The sequence below is a fragment of the Pleurodeles waltl genome, chromosome 7 (assembly GCF_031143425.1).
Source record: "Pleurodeles waltl isolate 20211129_DDA chromosome 7, aPleWal1.hap1.20221129, whole genome shotgun sequence".
Classification (NCBI taxonomy): Eukaryota; Metazoa; Chordata; class Amphibia; order Caudata; family Salamandridae; genus Pleurodeles; species Pleurodeles waltl.
The window spans coordinates 154,245,355-154,266,188 of NC_090446.1; the positions used below are offsets into that span (position 1 = coordinate 154,245,355).

Genomic DNA, 20,834 nt, shown 5'->3' on the forward strand with positions numbered 1-20,834 from the left:
CTCACTGTTGCTGGCTCACCTGCATATCCAGGTGTCTCAGCTCCCTCTGACGTACTGCTGAAAAGGTGTAATTCAAAGCTTGCCCAAATAGCAAGGGTGCTGGTGAGCACTGGGTGACACAGTGGAGAGCCCATTCCAGATCTTCCCCTTTTTGTTTTACCAGTGATGACTAGCATGTGTTGGCTATTGGGAAAACTACTGAAGTCCGTGCTAATGTTGGTCCATATTGGTCCATGAGTGGGAGCACAGGTCTTACATGACGTAAAGCACGGGCAGCCTCGCTGTTGGGTTGGTAGGTGCTGTGCTCTCAATTCGTGTCCTCTACAGCCCGATCTATCCCTGGTAGCCACAGCTTTTTTCTGGATATAGGCCTTTGTCGTAGTGACCTCCTGTCGTACTTGGTGAGAGAGGGAGTTTAAACTGTCTTACAACACTCTGGGAATACCAGCGTGGTGGCTGCATAAGAAGAGCCCATCAAAGGTGGCACTTAATTTAGTCCGGACTCTCCACAGTTGGTAGAAGGTCTCTTAAGACTTCTCGTCATGCAGCTTCAGTTGGTTATGGAATGTCTTCCATGTGGTCTGTGTAAGCCTGCTCTTTCCTTTTTTTAGGCAATCTTCCAGGTGGGTTTCTGGAGCAATGTTGCTGAGTCCTAGGGCTTTCAGACATGCTGCTTGGGTGACCACCTGTACGTACTCTTCCATGGAGTCTGCATACCTGCTAGTCGGTTTTCCTGTGTACCTTGTTGTCTTGATAAGACGTCGTCAGAGTTTTCTACTCCTGGCCCATATACCGCATTTATTGCTGCAGTTGTACTACCCATTTCTTGATTCTCAGTGGGAATCCTGTGATGTGCCTTGGAAGAGGTTTACTAGGGTTTGTGGACCATAATCACTTTGAAGTCGCTTCTATGTCAGTATAGATGAAAATGAGCACACCCCTATTCATTGCAAGCACTTCTCATACAGTCTGGGCATGTTGAGTTTGTGCGTCAGTTACCACCATGCCTGCGAATGTCACAGGAGACCATTCGTCTCATCTGTTCTTGCACTAGTACTGCCCATTAGCCCCACAGGGCTGGCATCAACTATTAGCAGTGCCACTGAAAATTACATCATTGGGCCAGGTGCTGCCAGATGCTATAAATAAAGGGGTCGTAGACCGCAAGTGGTGTTTACACCCATACCGTTATGAAGTGTGTGTTGCATTCACTGGTGCTGCGCCTGCCACGTGCAAAGCAGTATAGTCTCCACTCCATCATCAGAGGCCCTCACCTACCCCCAGCACAGGGACAACGTAGCGCCATGGACCCAGATGTTGAGCACTGCCAAAGCTATAAATAAATGGATGTGGGGCCCCTTCTGGCCATGCAGTCTAGCCTGTCAATGCCAAACCTACACTGGCGCTTCTCTAGAGGCTTTTTCTGAGGCCTAGCAGGCCTTACTGCCAGCCAAACTAGAAGTCATTGGCACACCCTCCTCTTCATCAGGCTGTACTGCTGAGGATGGCCAACGCAAGTGCCAGAAGCCCGGTGGTGAGCAGGGAGAGCTCTCAGCTCCATTGTCCCAGCATCACCTAGTGGTGACAGACAGAAACCGCTCTCAAGGTGTGCTGCAAGAGAAAACCTGGACTATCCAAAGTAATACATACCTCACCCACCAAAGGAGGCCCTTTTCTTTCATCCCCATCATATTAGATGGTGTGTGGGCACCTGAACTCCTGCCCAGGTACAGCCCAACCCAAGGGACTGCCTTTTATACATACAGAACAGGTCCACCACTCCACTGGTCTGTCACTGCTGATATGGTTGGATGGTTATTTCATAAGCTTGCAGTGGTGATGGAGGCGACACAAGGGATTTAGTGACCATGAGGTTGGCCTAAAAGGGATGCATCTAATATCTGTGACCTGCAGCCACTGTCACAGCATTGTAGATGATCAAGGAGAAGCCAATTCCTCCTGAATAATGGTGCTGTGTGCAGACCTCCAGCAGGCCTACATGGACATGCAGGAGCGTTAGTGCATTCTGTAGTGGGATCTTAACCCAGTTCAGTTTGCTGGTAGACCCAAAAACAGCAGGCACCCAATAAAAATGTGGCTCAGCAGGCCAAACAATTGCTTCCAACCCATGAGTGAAGCAGATGTCACTGTGAAGAGATTGTTGTTTGGTGGGAGAAAAAGTCTTCAGGCTATCTGAATACCTCCCCAAAACAGGGGATGACAAAGCAGCGGTCATTCCTGTCAATGTGCAATTTGACCCTCAGATAAACCCAGAAAGTGAAAGCATCAAGCTGTGACAAGCAAGATTGCATGAAGGGGTGACCATTAAATGTTTCTACATGCTCCTATTTGAAATGTCCAGCACACACATCCATAATCCAAGGGTGCAGAACATCCCTGCTGCGTCGACTCATCTTGCAAGAACCTGGCATGAAGATGGAAGTCATGGTAGAGGTTGCTCGCTCCCATAAACGATCAAATAACAGAGCCAACCAAATGGAAGTCATGCAGTCAAGAATGTCTCTGAAAACCTATTTTGACACCTCTTCAAAAATCAAGGCAGAAACCATAGATGCAGTTCAGAGAAGAGCAACACTTCGAACAACATCCCATCCCATGTGTGCCTTGCACAAGACCTGTACAAACTGTGGGCTACAGCAACACTTATCATCAAAGTGCCCAGGGCAAGGGAATACCTGCTCCTAGTGCAATAAACTGACCCACAGTTGAAGAGTGTGCAGAAGTAGTGGGCGGGACTAAAGAAACCTCAAGCCACACACTGCCCCTCCACCATCACAACCAATGCAAACCATCAAACGAGACCCTGCCCTAATGTCACTACTGAGTATGAATCAGTTTTTCCTAATCTCCTACGCTGGGAAAGGATCAACATCGGAATCGCCCAGCCAGTATGTCTGACTGGACTAAAAGGAAAGCACATTACTGCTTTGATTGATAGGGAGCGTTTTGGACTATAAACAGTTCGAAGCTCTGAAGCCTCACCCCGAATTATGTCCCACCAGAACCAAAATCCATGCACACAGAGGACAGTCAACACCACCCACATTCAAAGGCAGAGTGAGCCACAAATCAGGAGATAAAAGTTAACAGAGTATAACCTTGTTAAGCTGCCAGACGATGGAAGACCTCAGCTTAATCTTCTTTGCATGACAGGTGCATTACTGACAGACCAAGACCATCCTTATAGGCTTTTACCATCTGTTTCGTGGCCTGGGCTGTATCAAGAACCCCATGGTGAAGCTTCACATAGATACCATGATTAGACCAATTGCCCCATGGCACTCACCAATGCCATTCCACTTATCTCCAAAGGAAGAGCTAGAGTGACTCACAGCTATGGACGTGATTGAAAAAGTGACTGGGCCAATGCTGTGCTCATCCCTCGTGGTCATGGCACACAGATCCAACCACCCTGGACCTGTGCATCAACAATCAACATGAGTATTCTCAATTGGACCATCAGATGTAAAATGCCTATTACAGCAATATGGAGGACATTGTGGCAGATCTTACTGGAGCACACCCATTCCTCAAAGTGGATCTCAAAGCAGAATACCACCAGCTACTACGTAACCCAGCGAGTGGGTATATTACTTAGCCTACTTAGGGCACCAAAGACACAAGAGGAAGAATTTTGGGATGTCATCCACAGCCTAAGTTTTCCAGAATGCTTTCCAGAAGAAAGACTCTTAGTGCTAGAGGGCGCACTCATTATAAAGGATAACATCTTAATTTACTCCAAAATAGTTGTATTCATTGTAAGAGATGGCATATTAACTTACTCCAGAATAGTCACAGAAGACCACTGACCCGAGACAGCCACCCTACAATGTTGTCTGACAATGAGATCTCACACTTCAGTGGGAGAAGTCCAAATTGTTCGAAGATCATGTGGAATTCTATAGCTACATATTTTCAAAGGACAGAGTGAAAGCAGACTTGAAGAAGTGAGACAACATTAAGAATGTCCTAGTCCCACCTTAGTCACGAACGTCAGCTGCTTCCTAGGCATGGTCTACTACTGTGGTCAGTTCACTTTGAACTTAGCACCCCTGATGGAAACACTTTGGGTGCTCACGAAAACGAAGGCAGGATGGGAGTGGGGAACCTCTTAGAATGAGGCTTTCAAGAAGGTTAAAGAATCACTCATACATTGCACATCTATGGTTTACTTTAATTCCCCCCACCAAAACAAATCAGAACTAATAGTGAGGGCCGCTGGAATTATGCAATTGTGTGGTGATTTTCTCACAAATGCAAATTTGCTACATTTGCCAAATAATTCTTCATTTGTGGCACAATCTGCAGATTTTAACAAAAAAAACTGTTTCTAGCTCAAACGGTTTAAAAAGTTACTAAGAATGCAACAAGTGTTGCTGCACAGTGGAAATCCCTTTGTAAAACCGGACTGGTCACCTTTCTGTTGCTTATTGCTATATTTGAATGTCAAACTAGTACTAATGAGTTGCAACCATAGCCCATACAATATTACCTAGTTTAAAAATGCTGAAATATTAAAGTAATACTATTAAAAAATGTGCCACGTTGTGCCGCATAATTTGCCTTTTCTTACCACATATTTTACACAACCCTACTGTATAATTTGGCCCTCTCCAGCCGCGAGGCACCCCACACAGTTCGGGTGGCTCATTACATCCCTCCCCCCAATTTGGTATTGAACTTTGTACATGAACTTGACTCAAAAAGTCTTTTGTCGCTGACTTGGCTGTGGGTTCGGCCTCAAGTCATACCGCTGATGACTTGAGTGGTCAGGCCTTCCTTCTATGTCCGATTCATTTTGACTGTCTTGGTCACTGTGTTCCCTGTCACGGCTCTGCTCCGAGATGCTCCCACCTGGAGGTGTGCCATGTCTTCTTTATTTCATCAGGGGATTATCTATTGCTGTGCTGCTTCCTCCTTCCTTGGGTTCTTGGGCCACTACTTTTTTAAACCACTACTTGTCTAAACCACAAGACGTTCCTGGTAACAGTCTGGTAAGAGACTGTTATCATTGTACCTTCCACATTGACCACTGTCCAGGCTCCTGGAATTTCCATCCAGGCTTTTGGTCCTTCATTGGTACTTGTTGCCTTGTGTGATCATCGTCGCATGGCCGCTCGCCTCTTCAGATGCAAGTGTGTTTTGTTCTTTGTGCACCGGCTCTGTGCCCCCACTGGGTTGTCGGTCGGTGGGACCCACTTGAGGTGAATTGGGGCAATGTCTCTTCTAGTCCCATTTAGCATCAGAGTCCACGGGGCCTGCTGCATGGTGCAGTGTGGTGTCCCTCGTTACTTCAGTAAGAATCGGTGGAGACTGAGTTCAGGGTTAAATCCTTCCATAGTAGCAGGCCTCAGAGATTTGTGGAGGGTGCGCATGAAATGCTCGGCCTCTCCATTCGCCTGTGGCCACTGCTGAGTGATACAACGATGTTGGATTCCTAGGCACTTGATGAGTTCTTTAAATTCTGCCTCATGGAAGGGCAGGCCATTGTCCATTTTGATCTTTTCTGGCAGGTTGAATAATGCAAAGATCCCCAGAGCCGGTGCCAAGTTGGTGTATGCTGTTGAGCCAATAACATCTACCACAGGATGTTTTGAATAGCTGTCTACAAGGACCCTGGTGATTCTCCTACCAGAAGAAACTCCTGAAACCCATGTTTATTTTGGACCAAGGAGTTGTACAGGGCTCCTCGGTGATGATGGGTGCTGGGGCTTCCTAAGAGCTGGTGAGTTGACAGGCGGCGGCGTATCATCACTGCATGTCGTAACAATGGCCTTGAGGTTTGGGAACCACACCTTTTCACATAGACGTGACATTACTTTTGCTGTGCCTTGATCCCCTCCATGGGCTAGCAATGTCATGTGGTGTTGTAGCCTCTCCAGGATTACTAGTCGTCGACCTCGCAGTATGAGGCCACTTGGGGTGGCACTGAGCTCTTACCACACTCTCCAAGTTTCTCTGATATCTCTCTATTTGTCCTTTGCCAGCTGTTGGTGTCACAGAGAAAGTTGCCATGAGTCCTGATGCAGGGCATTTGCCATCTTGGTCAGTATGGCGTCACCTTCTATGGTGAGTGATTTCACTCAGGCTCATCGCTTTTGCACATGCAACTTGGGTCACCATGTGGACATAGTCTTCAGTTGAGTTTTGGGTTTTCATCATTGTTTCCTCAGTCTTGCACTGGATGGATGTGAGAGGAAGTCTGCCTGGTTTTTGGACCCTTGTTGATAAGTTCCTTCTAAATTGTAATGTTAGAGTTGAATGGCCCAGCGATCGATTCGAGGCAGGGGGTGTGGTGCTGTGCCTTGAAATAGTGGTACAAGTAGTTGGAGGTTGGTGATCACTGTGAAAGGTTTCCCGCAGAGGTACAGGTGGAAGTGTGCACATGCCGATTTGATGGCCAAAGCTTCTCTTTTGATTTGGGCATATAGAGTTTTGGTTGGTGCAAGTGCTTTGCTGGCAAACACCAGCAGTGCCCATCTCCCCGGTTCAACCTCTTACGTCAGCACAGCACTGAGGCCTACCAGGATGGCGTCAACAATCACTTTAGTCTTTTTCTTCGAGTCAAAGTATGCCACGGTTTTCTTGTTTAACAGAGCGGTCTTTATCTTTTGGAAGGCCTCCTCTTCCAGTTGGCTACATCTCCAACATGCGTCAACCTTGGTGACAGCTCTCAGCAGCTTGACTGTCATCCCAGGATTGGAAATAAATCTGCCACGGTACATGGCCATGCCCAGGAGGCTGCGAACTTGAGACACAGTGGTGGGAGCTGGGGCTTGCTTAATATCTTCTGATTTTTGAGGGTCGAGTTGTATGTGAAGGTGAAGACATATTCAAAAAATTCAATGGAGGTTTGGAAAAAAATAGCATTTTTCCTTGGGTAGGGTGATGCCATGCTCCTAAAGGCATTTCAAGGTTGCATTCAGGTGTTTGTGGTGTTCTTCCACCGTTCCAGAGAAAATAAGAATGTCATTGCTGACGTTCATGACCCCTTGGTGCCCTGAGAGTGCCTCGTTTATGGCATCCTGGAATACTTCAGCTGCCGAGGAGATGCCAAAGTGTAGCCTCATGTATTGGTGTAGCCCAAGGGGTGTTGAAAACATTGTGATGTAACTACTCTCTTCTGCTTGGAGCTATTGGTGATAACCAGAGTTCAGGTCTAATTTGGAGAACCAACATGCCCTCTTGAGGTCAGCAACGATATTGTCTATTGTTGGTGTAATGTGTCTTTCTCTTATGATGACCTTGTTGAGCAGGTGTGTGTCAAGGCATAGGTGTTCTTTGCCAGGCTGTTTTGTTTTCTCTTCTATTACCAATGGGGACACCCAAGGTGTTGTTTCAGATACTTTCTCGATTACCCCTTGGCGTGATGGAGTGCCACTGTTTTAACTGACTTGTCAATGTGTAGCTTAATCTTGGGGCTTTTAGACATCCGAGGCTGTTGAAGAGTTCAGGTTCATCTTTTTGAAACACTCTCATGCTGTGCTCAAAAGACACAAGTCTGAGGTATTCTGCTGCATTGCTTCCGAGCAGAGTGTGAGCCTCACTGTCGACCACATGGAATGTCATTTGGATCTCTCGGTCATTGGACCACATACGTACACTCTTGCCTCCTTTGAGGAGTAAATGGACTGGCTGCCATATGTGAATATTTTGGTGTGAGACAGTGGGTGCATAGGTTTCGGTTGGAGGCGTCGGTATTACTTCTGATCTAGCAATCTGTACCATGCACATGGTTTGCAGTCTCCTGTGTTTCTTCAGTTCATTTGCAAATGAGATGAGGAAGACTTCTTCTTCATCCTCCGAAGGTGATTCTTCGAGTTGCTGCCTGTATATTTGTGGATGTCAGATGACTCCTCTGGGTTCAGGTTCACCTAGTAAAAGGTGTTGCACTGCTTTCTTCGAAGCCCATGTCCCTCTGGTGCTTCTTCCTCTTTGCCCTGCTAGGCACACAGTCATTAAATGATTAGGTTTGCCGCAATTTGAGCATGTGCATCCCTGAGCTGGGCAGTCATTAAGTGGGTGTTTGTCACAACAACAGTATCTGCAGCAATGGTTAGTTGCGGGAGGAGCAGGTGTTCTGGGTTTGTTGGTTTTTCCTTTGTTGTAAATCACATCTGCGCATTTCATTTTCCAAATGGGGGTCTTTACCGGGGCTTCAGTGATTTCCGTCAATCTCGGAGGCCCTCGCGGCTGACAGATCTTGTGACCTGGCTATGATGAGTACATCTTCCAGGCTATTAGGTTGCCTTAGGATGAGGCCTCTGAACGTCTTGTTGTGGCATCCTTGAACTATTTGCACCCTTATCTCCTTTGGCTGATTGTCTGCTGTGCATGTACTGGCTACCTCGCACAGGCATGCATAGAAGGTGTTGATGGAGTCACCTTCCCGCTGGTGGGCCTGGCAGAGCTTGAAACATTCAAAGGCTGGATTTATTTGTGGGTCAAAATGTGCATTGAGAGCTCGAAGTGCGGGATCATAGTCATTTGCTGTGCCAGTATTGGGAAGGGGTTTGAACAGTTTGCAGATTTTTTCCCCCATGTGATAGAGCAGTAGTGAGTGCTTCACGGCACCATCATTTTCTCTTGTTGCCACAAAGTAGTTGTCTACACTTTCCACCCAAATTCTTAACCAGGGCGAGGCAGTGGCCGGGTCAGTGAGCTTGCTGAAGGTCTGCATGACTTCCACTAGTGCGCTTTGGTGGGGATTCCTCAGCTGTTGGTGCCCAGGCTGGGGAACTTCATTGGCATCATAGACCGTGATGTGGCAGTTTTCTGGCCCTGCAGTGTGTTGGGGCCCTTTCGTGGTGTGTGTCTCCCACTCACAACGAATAGGCTGAGAGCTGTCCCTAACAACTCATTAATTCTTCAAGAAGTACAGTGTGGGCAGTGCTCAGTACAACCCAGTATGTGAGGGGCCTTCTAATAAGATGCTGCTCACTTACTTCCTTCACTCTCAATACTTTTGAGTTCATATACTTTATATTGATTTACTTATTTTTTTTCTTACTCTTCTTGTACATCAGATTACTGCAGTATTGTTTCACTCCTTCTCTGTGCGGTGGAGGGCCTAGCGGATGGTCTGTGCAGATGGCAGGCAGGGGGAGAACAAGTGCACGCAGTGGGGAAGGGACGTTTGGCTCCCTGGTTCAGCTGTGCGGAACATCTCTGTAGTTCTGTAGCTGTTGAACGTCTCACTTGGTTACAGGCATCCCAAGGCAGTGGGCAGTGTCAGCTGATGGTGAGGGGCAGCGGCTCCGGCTTCTGTGAAGCGTCACACCAGGGCCTGGAGCAGCAGGCGCAGGGCAGCAGAGCCTGTAAGGGAAGAGATAGGACTGCTGGAGCAGCGATTATTTGCCGCGGTAAGGTGGGTGAGAGCACGGTGAGACAGGTGGTGCCAAGATCGTGGGTGGGGAGGCACACAAGGAGAGTCCATCCTTGTCGCCAGATGTGCTGGGAGCCAGGTGAGGGACTCTCACTATGGAGTGAAGACTATATTGATTTGTGTGTGGCAGGCACAGCACCAATGAATGTGACACACACCTCATATACTGGTACAGGCATAAGTACCATGTGCTGTCAATGACCCTTTTTAGAGTCAAGCCTACGCTAGCATGCACTTGCGCATGCTTATCGCTTGCGAGACGCTGTAGTAGTTAGAAAAGGGCTTGGAGCCCAGTCCATGGCACGTCAGTGTCTTTCATTGGTTCGTGGGCTTGCCTTTTAAAATCTGCTTGCTTTCATTAGTGGAAGGCATGCATACGTCATGCCTTTTTCAGTGGTTAGCCCTCCTTGAGCGCAGCGACCAAGTACCTGAAAACATACGAGGCTCGCTGTTTTCCGTCCGGTTTGTGGACTACTTTTTATCTTTTTTCGCAGCGCGATCTCGCTTGGCAGAAGTCAAGCACTTTGCATGAAATCGACCATGTTACATAGCTAATAGAAGTCAAGCACTTTGCATGACATCGACCATGTTACATAGCTAATTGCACTTTTGCCGTTACGTAGATAATTGCACTTTTGCCGATAGGTTTAGCAGCGCGATCACGCTCTTTTTTTTCCATTTAATGTGGCAAGAAAAGTCCGGTTGGGAGTTTACAACTTCAAATAGCTCTAACTTGGAGAAATGCGAGACCTGTTGCATTGCAAATGCTTGTTTTTATAGTCTCTGGCCACTCCTGGCCAGAGGATGAATGCTAATACATTTCCAGGTCAATGAGGCACCCCATACAGTCCGGGTGGGTCATTACATTCCCCACTGTGGTGACCATTTGATTCACTACAGTGACTCCGTGGGATTGTTCTACTCATCACAGTGAAAATAAGTAGTGTATAGTTTATTTTTATTTCCGGAAATGCCTGGGACTCTCTTTCACCTCGGCCCATGTTCATCTTCCATTTCACCTAACAATTCTCGGTCTGGACTGAGAGGGCTGGGTGCAGGGAGTCTGCAGAGGATCTTCCATCTTGTAGATAATGAAGTGAAAGGCGATGCGCTTTTACTTTTCCATCATCCTTATTAAGGATGGCACCATTTGCTGATCCAAAGAGGAGGCTCCAACAGGAATCAGTGCAGTTGGATAAACCAAAGCACTCACTACCAAGATTATTGAGGGCTGCGGCTGTTGGAACATGTCCTTACTGCCCACTCAGACTCCTCCTTCCTGCACAAAATAAAAATACTTTCAGTCGAGGATTGTTAGATATCTGAATAAATCACGTGTTAAGCCCGAGGGAAAATAATAATTATTAATATGTATAGGGGCTTGACAATCATTTGTATATGTTGTTTTTACTTTTGCCTCAACCATTAGTTTGAGTCTACTTGTGTTGGTTGTGCTCCTTCTCAGTGTGTGCTTAATGGATTCGAAAACATATGCAGCCCGTCACTTGTCTAAAAGTATCACTGCTTGTCTAGTAAAACATAAAGTAGACAGAAGACAGAATAGACACATTCATCTACTTGAGCACAATTACTTATGCCAGTTTTGACGATATTGTATTGTATTGTACAGTGGATTTAGTGAAGTTGTTTTGGCAGCAGGTACAGTTAGTAACTTGAGTGTTTGCTGCTAGTGTGTGGGGCCTTCCACAGTACCGATTGAGACCCCTGAAGGAAGCATCGGAGGCAGACTAGCCTGTGGCAAATTTAGTGGCTCCCAACAACCTGTTAGCAACGAAAGGATGACAAGGTTGTGGCAGAATCAGCCATATGTGAGGCTTACCTGAAACTATTCTGTTCCTTCACTAGTGGCCTTTTAGAGGACATTGCTCGCTAAGAAATTTCTGGAATTCCCTGCAACACAGCTTGTCTTTGGAAGGGGGTACATCGGGTATGTGTGATCCTTCCTAATAACAAAAAACTCAAGCAGGGTTGGTATCAGTGTTTCAACAACTTAATCCTAAGAGAAATCCCAGGATAATTTGCCCATTAGACCTCATTGACAAACCAATGCTGTGACTTGATGTTTGGTTTAATTTTTGTATTCTATTGTGACCTTGAAAAATTTCATTTGCAGGTATTATTGTGCCTTCGGTCACCTCCTCCGTGTACTTCTTCATCTTCATGGGTCTGTGCTCCTGGTGGGCATGCTGTCGCAGCGTCAGTCTCGTGGTCTTCAGCAGCCTCTGTGTGATGACCGCCATTTTTAGCGCTGGTCACCTGACCAGCATCTACCTATACCAATTGCCTTACTTCCAGGAACTGGTCCCACCAGAGGACATATACGCCAGGTAAGGGAACCACATGCACCATTTAGGCACTATTACCAGAACTGCAGGCCATGCATAACTTAACAACAGCCTGTACTTGTAAAGGATATGAAGGGCACAGTGCTTTCCTTAACAGCGGAATTACACTTTGTCAGTGAAAGTTGTCACATATTTTCCCTATGCCTTGGATATTTTTTTTTAATTGCTTCACTTTTCAAAGTCATCATATTTCAGACCTGGAGATCATTTGCAGCAATCTTTACTATTGTTAAGTTTGGCATGTAAGGATGCTTGAAGAATACATGGCAAACATATTGTAGTCTACACATATTCTGAAAGCCTTTGGGTCACCCTTCTCCAGCCATAGCTTTATTTACCTTAAAAAATGTCTAGCCATTGTCTTGAGGCAGTGTCAATCATCATTATCATCTCATAGGAGTAACTTAGGCTCACCTTCCATTTACTGACTGTTTGGCAGTATCCTTCCACCTCTATTACTGGGGACTATTTTATATCTGAAAAGTGCACTCTGCCATGCCACATTTAATTCTTTATCTCGTGCACGTATTGCATTCCAACGGCAATTAATTTTTGCGGAAGGATTTGTTTTACTTTTGTCAGCGCTTGAGTACAAGTGTCATACTCATTGGATTTGCCAATGCAGGTTTATAAATGTTGCCTGAAGGCTCACTTCATACCTGAGCGGTTTTGCTCTTTTAGCTGTCTATGATGGGTTTGTGGTAACAAATATTATTTGAGTGGGGTGGGTTAAGTGCTAATTTCGTTGTGTTTACTTTCATATAAAATTATAACAGTTAAGGGGAAATGAAATAATGCCACACACTAACCATGTCAGCTGAGGTATGTGACAAGTTGTAGATGACTGAAGTTTTAATTGAAGTACAGAGAACAGTGAATACATTGATTCATATCTACTGTAATTCCCTTGATGAGCAGGTAAACTATATGTTTCAAAGAATAGTGCATCATTTAGAAGAGGGCAAGGCACTCTACTTTATTTAATGCTTTAAAGCCCTTTGATAGACGATTCAGAATAGTTCTGTGTTGTTGCTGCTCAGGTTTCAATGATTTCAAATCACCCCTAACTAGAGTGAGGGGAGAGGGAATAAGTTCTGACACTGTATATCTTTTTTTCTCCGGTAATGTTTGCAAATTATCTATTCATTTAAAAGTAGCCTTCGTATGATTGAGCTCAATATTTGAAATGTATTGGGTGCGACATGTGAATAAACTAATTTGTGCTTAAGGTCCATAACCTCAAGGTCCATGAGGTAGGTCTTGTTTTTGTTTAATAGAATGTATAGCATCTACTGTGTGCTGCAGTATAAGGAATCGAGTAGTTACATGACCAATTTTGACAACAGTTACCAATACCGTAGGAACCACATTTACACATGTGTGCCTGGGGCCCAGGCAATCCTCTAAAAACCCTGACTCTTACCAAGAAGTATTTTTCAAATACTAATTTGCCTGAATTGCCCACAACCCGATTGTTTTGGAAACCTGTTACAAAGTACTATCTCCATCTATCTAGTAAAGAAAAGTCTGTCTAGTAAAGTATGCATTTCAAATGGATGACAAATCTCTACCCTAGATCCAGTCCGGAAAGTGTAAATAGTTTTGTTCTATAGCTGAAACAATCTAGAGACCTCCACATCTACCCTGCTGGACTTTGTGACCAAGAAAGATGATGTCTCATGGATATCTAGGTGCGGAAGTAGTGGTCACAGAAGATGACAAAATTCAATATCTCAAAAAAATGTTAAAAATAAGGTATCTGTATGAATCATCATGACCAACCTCTGAACATAACCCAAGAAATGACAGGCAGTACATGGCACAAAACTGCCTCTATAAAGTATAAATCAGAATTCTAGGTTCCTGCAAATAAAAATAATCTGCAGGAATTAACATTTTCATTAAATCAAAATCTGAAATGTTTTCAGAAAAAGATGGCGTGCTGTTAAGGTGCATAATGGCACAATGTTAACACCGTGAATATGGAAATATCTGCCTGGTGGAGTGGGAGACATCAAGGTGCCATTTATAAACCTGTTAGTATAGTTCTTTCTAGTTGTCAGTGTCCAAGTGTGCATCACCGTCTTGGAAGGATGTGTAGGATTGAAGATCTGAGAGTAGCTGACACACATTCTCAATACTACAGTCATTGGTGATACGTCTCATGAACGCAATGACATATACATGATGTTGGATGGTGTGTGGAACGCAAATGGTCTCATTCAACTCTAGAATTTGGTTTTGAAGCCAGCTCTAAAAGATTCCATCTTGGAGTGAATGTACAATGAGGATCACAAGGGACAAGGTTTTGTGACAGTCTGATAAAGAAGAGTCCTTTCAACTTGAAGCGATTCATGTTCCCCTAGGGCCTAGAACAAATGCTAATGACCAAGCACCATTTTGAGGACATATATAATCATAGTAAGCCACAGGATGAATGCTACGGGTACTGAAATGTATAACATCCAGACATACTGTCCATGGTGTTTGAGTGTAAATGCTGATTGTAAGCTTACAAGAAGCCAGTCCACTGCAAGCCCCTGTGCATGGAGCTGTTTCAGAATGATCAATGCATTGCAGAAAAGCTATACTTGCTGGGTTTGTGAGCTCCTCACTTTCTTCAGCTTTGGAAGATGGAGCCTTGTACACCACAAGTTCATAGTCCAATGTATCTCAATTGCAACTGTTGATACCAGTAGATGCAAGACTAAAGTGGCCCACTGGGGCAGTTCCCTCTTCAATAGTTGTTGCAGGACACTTTTCGTCACATACAGAATCTGTGCCTACCATACATGGACCTATCATTTCAACTGCTTTGATGGTTTCTTCAGGGAGCCCCAAGTAAGGGTGTTCCCTTTCATGACCACAAAAGTGCCTTTTCATTTGTAAAAAAGGTGGTGCACAATGTATGACCACTTTTTTGTGAATTGCATAATAGTACACCTGACCCTAGGTCTTTTACGACTTGTGAGGTGCGGCCAAGCTCAGGTTAGATGAGAGTAAGTATCAATGACAGCTTTTCTATGTTTATAATGATTGACTTGGAGGAGTGATCTTAAGGGTCTTGAGATAAACTAGCTCAAAGGGGACCACTGCTTTAGTAAGAGTGAAGTGTGGCTTTACAATGGTGAATGGTTTAATTAGTTATCAAACATACTGTTTGTTAGGTTTAGCCATGAGTGGCCACCTGTAGTAAAGAAGGAAAAAACATTGCTGAGAAATCAGCATGGGCAGATGCTGTACATTAAAGGACTTCTTTACTTGAGTTATTTCTTGTTGATTCATTAGAAATGTGTTGGTTTCCCATTCTCAAGATTGTGACAGTAATTGTCCCATGAGCGACCCGAGAATAGGACACTTCCATAGGATTCAAGCAACTAGTGCAATTCCATTGTGATGCCTTTGTTAGTAGTGTGATATCAGGTTCTATTTTAGCTTGTGACCCACTGATGGCTGATAAAAGACATGGCTGAACAGCTACTTTGGCAGCAAGATGTTCCACAGTAATTCCTACAGTGTGACATTGCTCGCTTTGAAGTGCTTAAGTATGTTTTACGTGCACTATTTGAAGTTGGCTCAGAAAAAGAAGTCATATTGTCATTGATATTTGAATTTTTGTACCCAGAGGATTTTTAGTGTTCTATGTTAACAATATAACCATGAAAGCTAAAAGTGGAGTCTTGCGCTGCTGGAGTTGGAACACTTGCATCACCCTTTTGGAGGGCTAGGAGTAGTTCTTTAATGTTGGATATTTGTGCTGTGCAATCTCCTAGAGGTTTAGTGTGTGTGTATATTGAATTTCGAATTCTGAACCCTCCAATATGCCCTGTACTGCTGCTCATGCAGTGAATAGCTTTGTTTAATACACACTGCCAATAGCACAGAACCATCAGTGTAGACTACTGTGTGGTATGTCTGTAAGGTTGAATGTGTGGTGCCTGCGCTATAACACTGGTATCTTTAAGGTTGGGTCATATTCAAAGTGCATGTTGACTGCTGACTGCCCCTTGAACCCAACGATGGTGTAGGATTCGGAATTGGGGATGGTTGCTTAGGTGGCAGATCCAAAGTGGAAATTGACAAGACTATAATAATCTATTGCCTGAGCATCAGATCTCTCTTTAGTTGTAGCGGTTTGCAATGTTAAAAAAATCTTCTCCACCAATGGAAAAAGCCTTTATGCTGCTGAATAGAGGAGAAACATCTACGCTGCAGTCATTGCTTTTCCCTCACAAGTGAACCCTAATTGGCAGGAAACTACTTGAATTACTAAATTAAACTTGTTGTTCCTAGTCTGAAGTTATGTAACCTTTTGCATTGGAGACCTTTCAAAACAATGGTGTGTCACTTTGACCAGTCTTTGCATGAAAATGCAGTGGGTAGAGTTTCATGTTTAATCCGCTCAGCATAATGTGGCACATATGTACAACCAAAGTTTAAAAAGTCCTTGACCACTTGCAGTTTACAATGCTTGTTCCTGTTGACATTATGCGGTACCAGCAACTGCTGTTCTTCAACCTAGGAAAGACACATTGATCTCCCCCATCTGGCAAGGATCCCTGAGATGATTGCATTGTGAAGTATTGGTCACACTGAACTCAGGATCACTGAAATCATCTTGCTGTGACAATAGGTCCCCATGTTTTGGTAGCACCTCAACTAACCTAACCCTTATTAAGAAGCATATATGCCATTAGGTCCCTCACTGCAAAGTGGAAGTCCCTGGTCCTGCCCTCTGATACTGCTAGTAATTGAGACGACCAACCTTGGCTGTTAACTGTGATGTGAAGTCTCATTTTGTCAGTGTACAGGGTACCCTTGGGTTTGACTGGAAATAGTCTATATGGCTACTGGCCTGCTAAACTGTATCAGGTAACCCCGATAGATAGGCTGGACTATCCGAAGTCCGAAGACTCGAGTAACCTGGACTTAGATTTTTTGGTCAGTTTTCCTTTGCCAACTAATAATACTCCTGTAGTGATTTTTAGATTTCCCAGTACCCTTTTGTTGGAGTGAATTTTTGGGGCTGGCATGGGGCTGGCATGGGGCTGTAGTTTGCCTTACGCCTGCACTGTTATGTTCCCCTGAGATGCTTTGCCGATGGACTGGAATTGGGCTCAAACCTACAGTAAAGGATTGTGAGAACTGAAATCAATAGAAAAAAACACAGTGATCCAAAGAAATCTGAAGGCTGCTTATGCCTTTGTGATCTCTACCTACAGCATAATATTGCTGATTCTAATGATAATGAACTTTAGCACCTTAAAGCCTATGTAAAGACTTGCTAGTTTTCTTTTGAGTGTCTTATTTCAACTGCCTTTCTTTACCAACTGTGAGGATTTTTGCCTTATTTAATTTTATATTTAATTAATTATTTTTAAATAATTTATTTTATAAATATTATTTTTTAAACAAAATGTAAAAACAAATCCTGCACACAGTAGTATATTAACATTTACTAAATGTAATTAAGTTATTTGCTTAATTTAATTAAATTAATTTGAAACTTTTAGTACGCTCAAAACTTTAATTATTATTTAAAAATAAGATAGTTATTGTTTGTAAAATTATAAATGTAATGATGAATCTAATATAATTTGTAAATCATCATTAGTACACACACGTACTCACACATACAAAATAGTTAATTAATTTAACATTATTTTCTGTGGGGCTTTAGATCCCTGCTTGACTTACTCCAAGGCTGGACTTAAGTGCATTTATAATTTATTTTTGTCTTTTACACTTTAGTAAATTTAGAAGTGTAGTATGTGATTAACAATGTGCTAACCTTTATTCAGTGTCTATTTCAGAACTATAAAAGAATTAAACAGAAATACAAATAATCACAACATTCCATATAAACAATCACATAAAAATATTTCCTTATAGTACATAACTACATAGATAACAGTTATTAAACCATTGGACACCTGATTTCTTTTGTTTAAAAACAGCGTGTCAGATAAAAAAAAAATTCTAAAAATATTTCATAGCTGCCCTATACAAATAGTTGCAGTTATTAAATCACTTGACACCTAGTTTCTTTCATATAAAAACAGAGTGCCAGATAAAAGTGGAACCTGCTAAACAAAGTTCTAGATAATGTAGTTGTTGGAGAAAAATCAGAGCTGGTCTACATTGTATGAAATTAAATGTTGGAGAAAAATCACAGCTGGTCTACACTGTATGAAATTAAATGTTGGAGAAAAATCACAGCTGGTCTACGTTGTATGAAATTAAACTTTTGCACTATTCATAACAGTTTGTCTACTTGGCTCCACATAAAATTCACAAAAGAATACAACGTGCATTGTTCTGAAGGGCTACTGCATCGACATTTGTCTAATATGATAAAACAATCATTTTCTCTCGGGGATGAGACAAGTCGATGTATAATATGCATCTAATTAATGTTAAGACAAATCTGTGCTGAGTGTTGTGTCCAAACTCTAAATAGGGGTAGAGGCCATCACTGGTTAACAGCATCTGATGAAACATAACACTGGACTGTCCATAATCTTTGTTAAACCTCTTCTAACACTTTCATGCAAAGAGTTTTATTTTCCACTTTACTAACTTTGTTTAGGGATACTGGATCATTAAAAATTTGGGTCTGCCAAACCTGTGGCAGAAAGACTTCCCATGCCAAAATAAGATTGGTCGAAGTCTAACTGGGTATTCTAAGAAAGGCATGCCCAACTCTTTATGATAAAGAAAAGTAGAACAGCTATGAGGTACCACCTGATGTAGCTGTGCCATTCAGGAAAAAGAGGAGCTAGTCTACCATGGGAAAGGCTACACTAAACCTGAGCACAAGAGTCCTAGCTGACGTCATCACCTTAGCATGTGTGATGGATGAATTCACACGAGATTCAGTCCTGGAGACATCTAGGCCCTCATTATTACATTGGCAGGCGGCCAATGTCATTCCGCCATCAGGCCACACGGGCAACCTGAAACCTGCTGGCCCTGATTTGAGTTCCCAGCTGGGCTGGCGGGCAGAAACAGTGTTTCCGCCTGCTGGCATAGCGGGGAACATGGCCTTAACATTGCAGCCGGCTCCTAATGGAGCCAGCAGCAATGTGGCGGTGCAGCGGCCCCCGAGGCCCCCCTCATCCCCATTCTGCCAGCCTTTCCATGGTGTTGCTAACTGCCTTCAACAGGCTGGCGGATGGGGACTTCTAATTCCCAGGGCAGCTCTGCTTGCAGCGCTGCCCTGGTGGATTACAACCGGCAGGACCACAGTCATAATGTGGCGGTCGGACCACCACGACCGCAATGGTCATAATGACCCCCCTAGTGTTAAAATTTAAACATGTTGAAAACTGGGTCACTTGAATCAACTTTCTACTCTTTACAGGTCCTAAGTGATCGTGAGCTAAAGGTTGAGTGCTACCCAGTCTTTAAACTTGAGTCCTCTGCTTCACTAGTGGGCACCCCATTTGCTAGTGAGTAGTGCTAGGCGCGCGCCTGTCCTTCACTCCCAAACGTCTTTATAACTGACCTCTTCAATATTTTTCAGTACTAACCGCAAGTGCTCGCACCTTCCCCAGCACCATCTTGGCATCTTGAACTAGAACTGTTGAATATTGTGACCCTTAACTGGTTCTACAAACTTTGTTGGCTGCTGCTCTACCTTACACCGGTAGAAAAGAGGCTCCACCACAGTGGTCACACCAGATCCCTATCAGCATCCCTCTGTCAACCAGAAAGAGCCCCCATTGTATGTGGGTGTGCTTCTTGCAAGGCTGAGGAAGCTTTAGCCAAGCCTCCACAGCTTACCTGACACTGGACATGTGCTGTATTGGAAATAGGGAAAAACTCACATGGCCTGATATATTTGTTACAACTTCATCTCTGCCACTTTAATGTACAAACGACAACTACACTCAGAAGCGTCCCCTGATTCCATTGGTTTTTCATGTCCATTGGCCGTTGGCTAACATTGAGTTTCAAAGTATTTATCTTAATAGTCAAGCCATATTATTTTGCTGCTAAGGATGCTCGGATCTTTAAGGCTGTGCTGTTTTTGGCTGCTTTAAACTTCAGACAGTAAAGTGTCATTTGTTTATGAAAGAAATAACCACAGCAGGACACTTAGCTTCATTGTGTGGTTTATGCTCTTTCTATGCCGAAATCTATATCTTCCAAGTGTAACCCTTAACTGTTCAACCACGCTACCATTGGAGAGATTGGTCAAAAATTTCAGAGTAACAGCACCCAAGCCCTGGAGCACCATCGGTAAATGACTTAGGATATTGCCCATTAACCACCAACTACACGAGGCCCTATAGAAAAAGCTAAACAGGCCCTTATTTGCAACTGTCTTCAGTTATGTAATAATATGCAATAGATCTTTAACATGTCAAATCACAAAACACATTCAAAACATTCTCACTGAAACACTTTCTGGTAAACATCCTCTTCCACCTGCACAGCAAGGCAAACTGCCCTCAAGTGTGAACTTAGTATGGCAAGAAGCTCCATCTGCAGTGGTAGTTTCTGAGTATCAAGAATGGGTTGTAGGGCAGTGCATTATTTTACAAATGTATATAATTTCATGATGTGCAATAGTTACATAATCAAAGTCAAAATGACTGCTGCCATACTATGAGCACTCGGAATCTTGGAGAATATATAAGGAACTGGGAAAAACATCCAAATAAACCTTTTAACATTGTAGGTTGAAGGTTCATTGTAAGGTGAATACAAAAATCTACAGGAGCTAAAGTAGCTGGTTAGTGTGAACAGTGGCGGCCGGTAATTTTAGGAGGGAAAGGGCGGGCAGCACACTCATACTCATTCATTCACACACGCATGCACATCTATTCACAACACTCATCAACATTCAAACATATACGCACGCACCAAACATTCATTAACAAAAAACACACACACTTACCTTTTCACACACACGCACACACACACACACACTTACCTTCAGCCTCGGAGGTCCCAGGAGGGTTGGGACTGCTGCCTAAGGTCAGCCAGTGAGGGAAGGTAGCAGTCCCAACTTCGTCACAGAGTGGGATGGGGTCAGTGAGACTGCTGACCCCTCC

The 20,834-nt window shown here is 43.8% G+C and overlaps 1 protein-coding gene across 2 annotated transcripts in view; it reads left to right on the top strand.

Moving 5' to 3' along the window:
• LOC138303899 (piezo-type mechanosensitive ion channel component 2-like) overlaps window positions 1-20,834 on the top strand; it is a 733,706-nt gene that overhangs the window by 72,205 nt on the left and 640,667 nt on the right. For both annotated transcript variants that reach the window (XM_069243434.1, XM_069243435.1), the window contains exon 7: window positions 11,541-11,754. In XM_069243434.1, coding sequence (XP_069099535.1) covers window positions 11,541-11,754 — 214 coding nt within the window. The remainder of the gene's footprint in view (window positions 1-11,540; window positions 11,755-20,834) is intronic.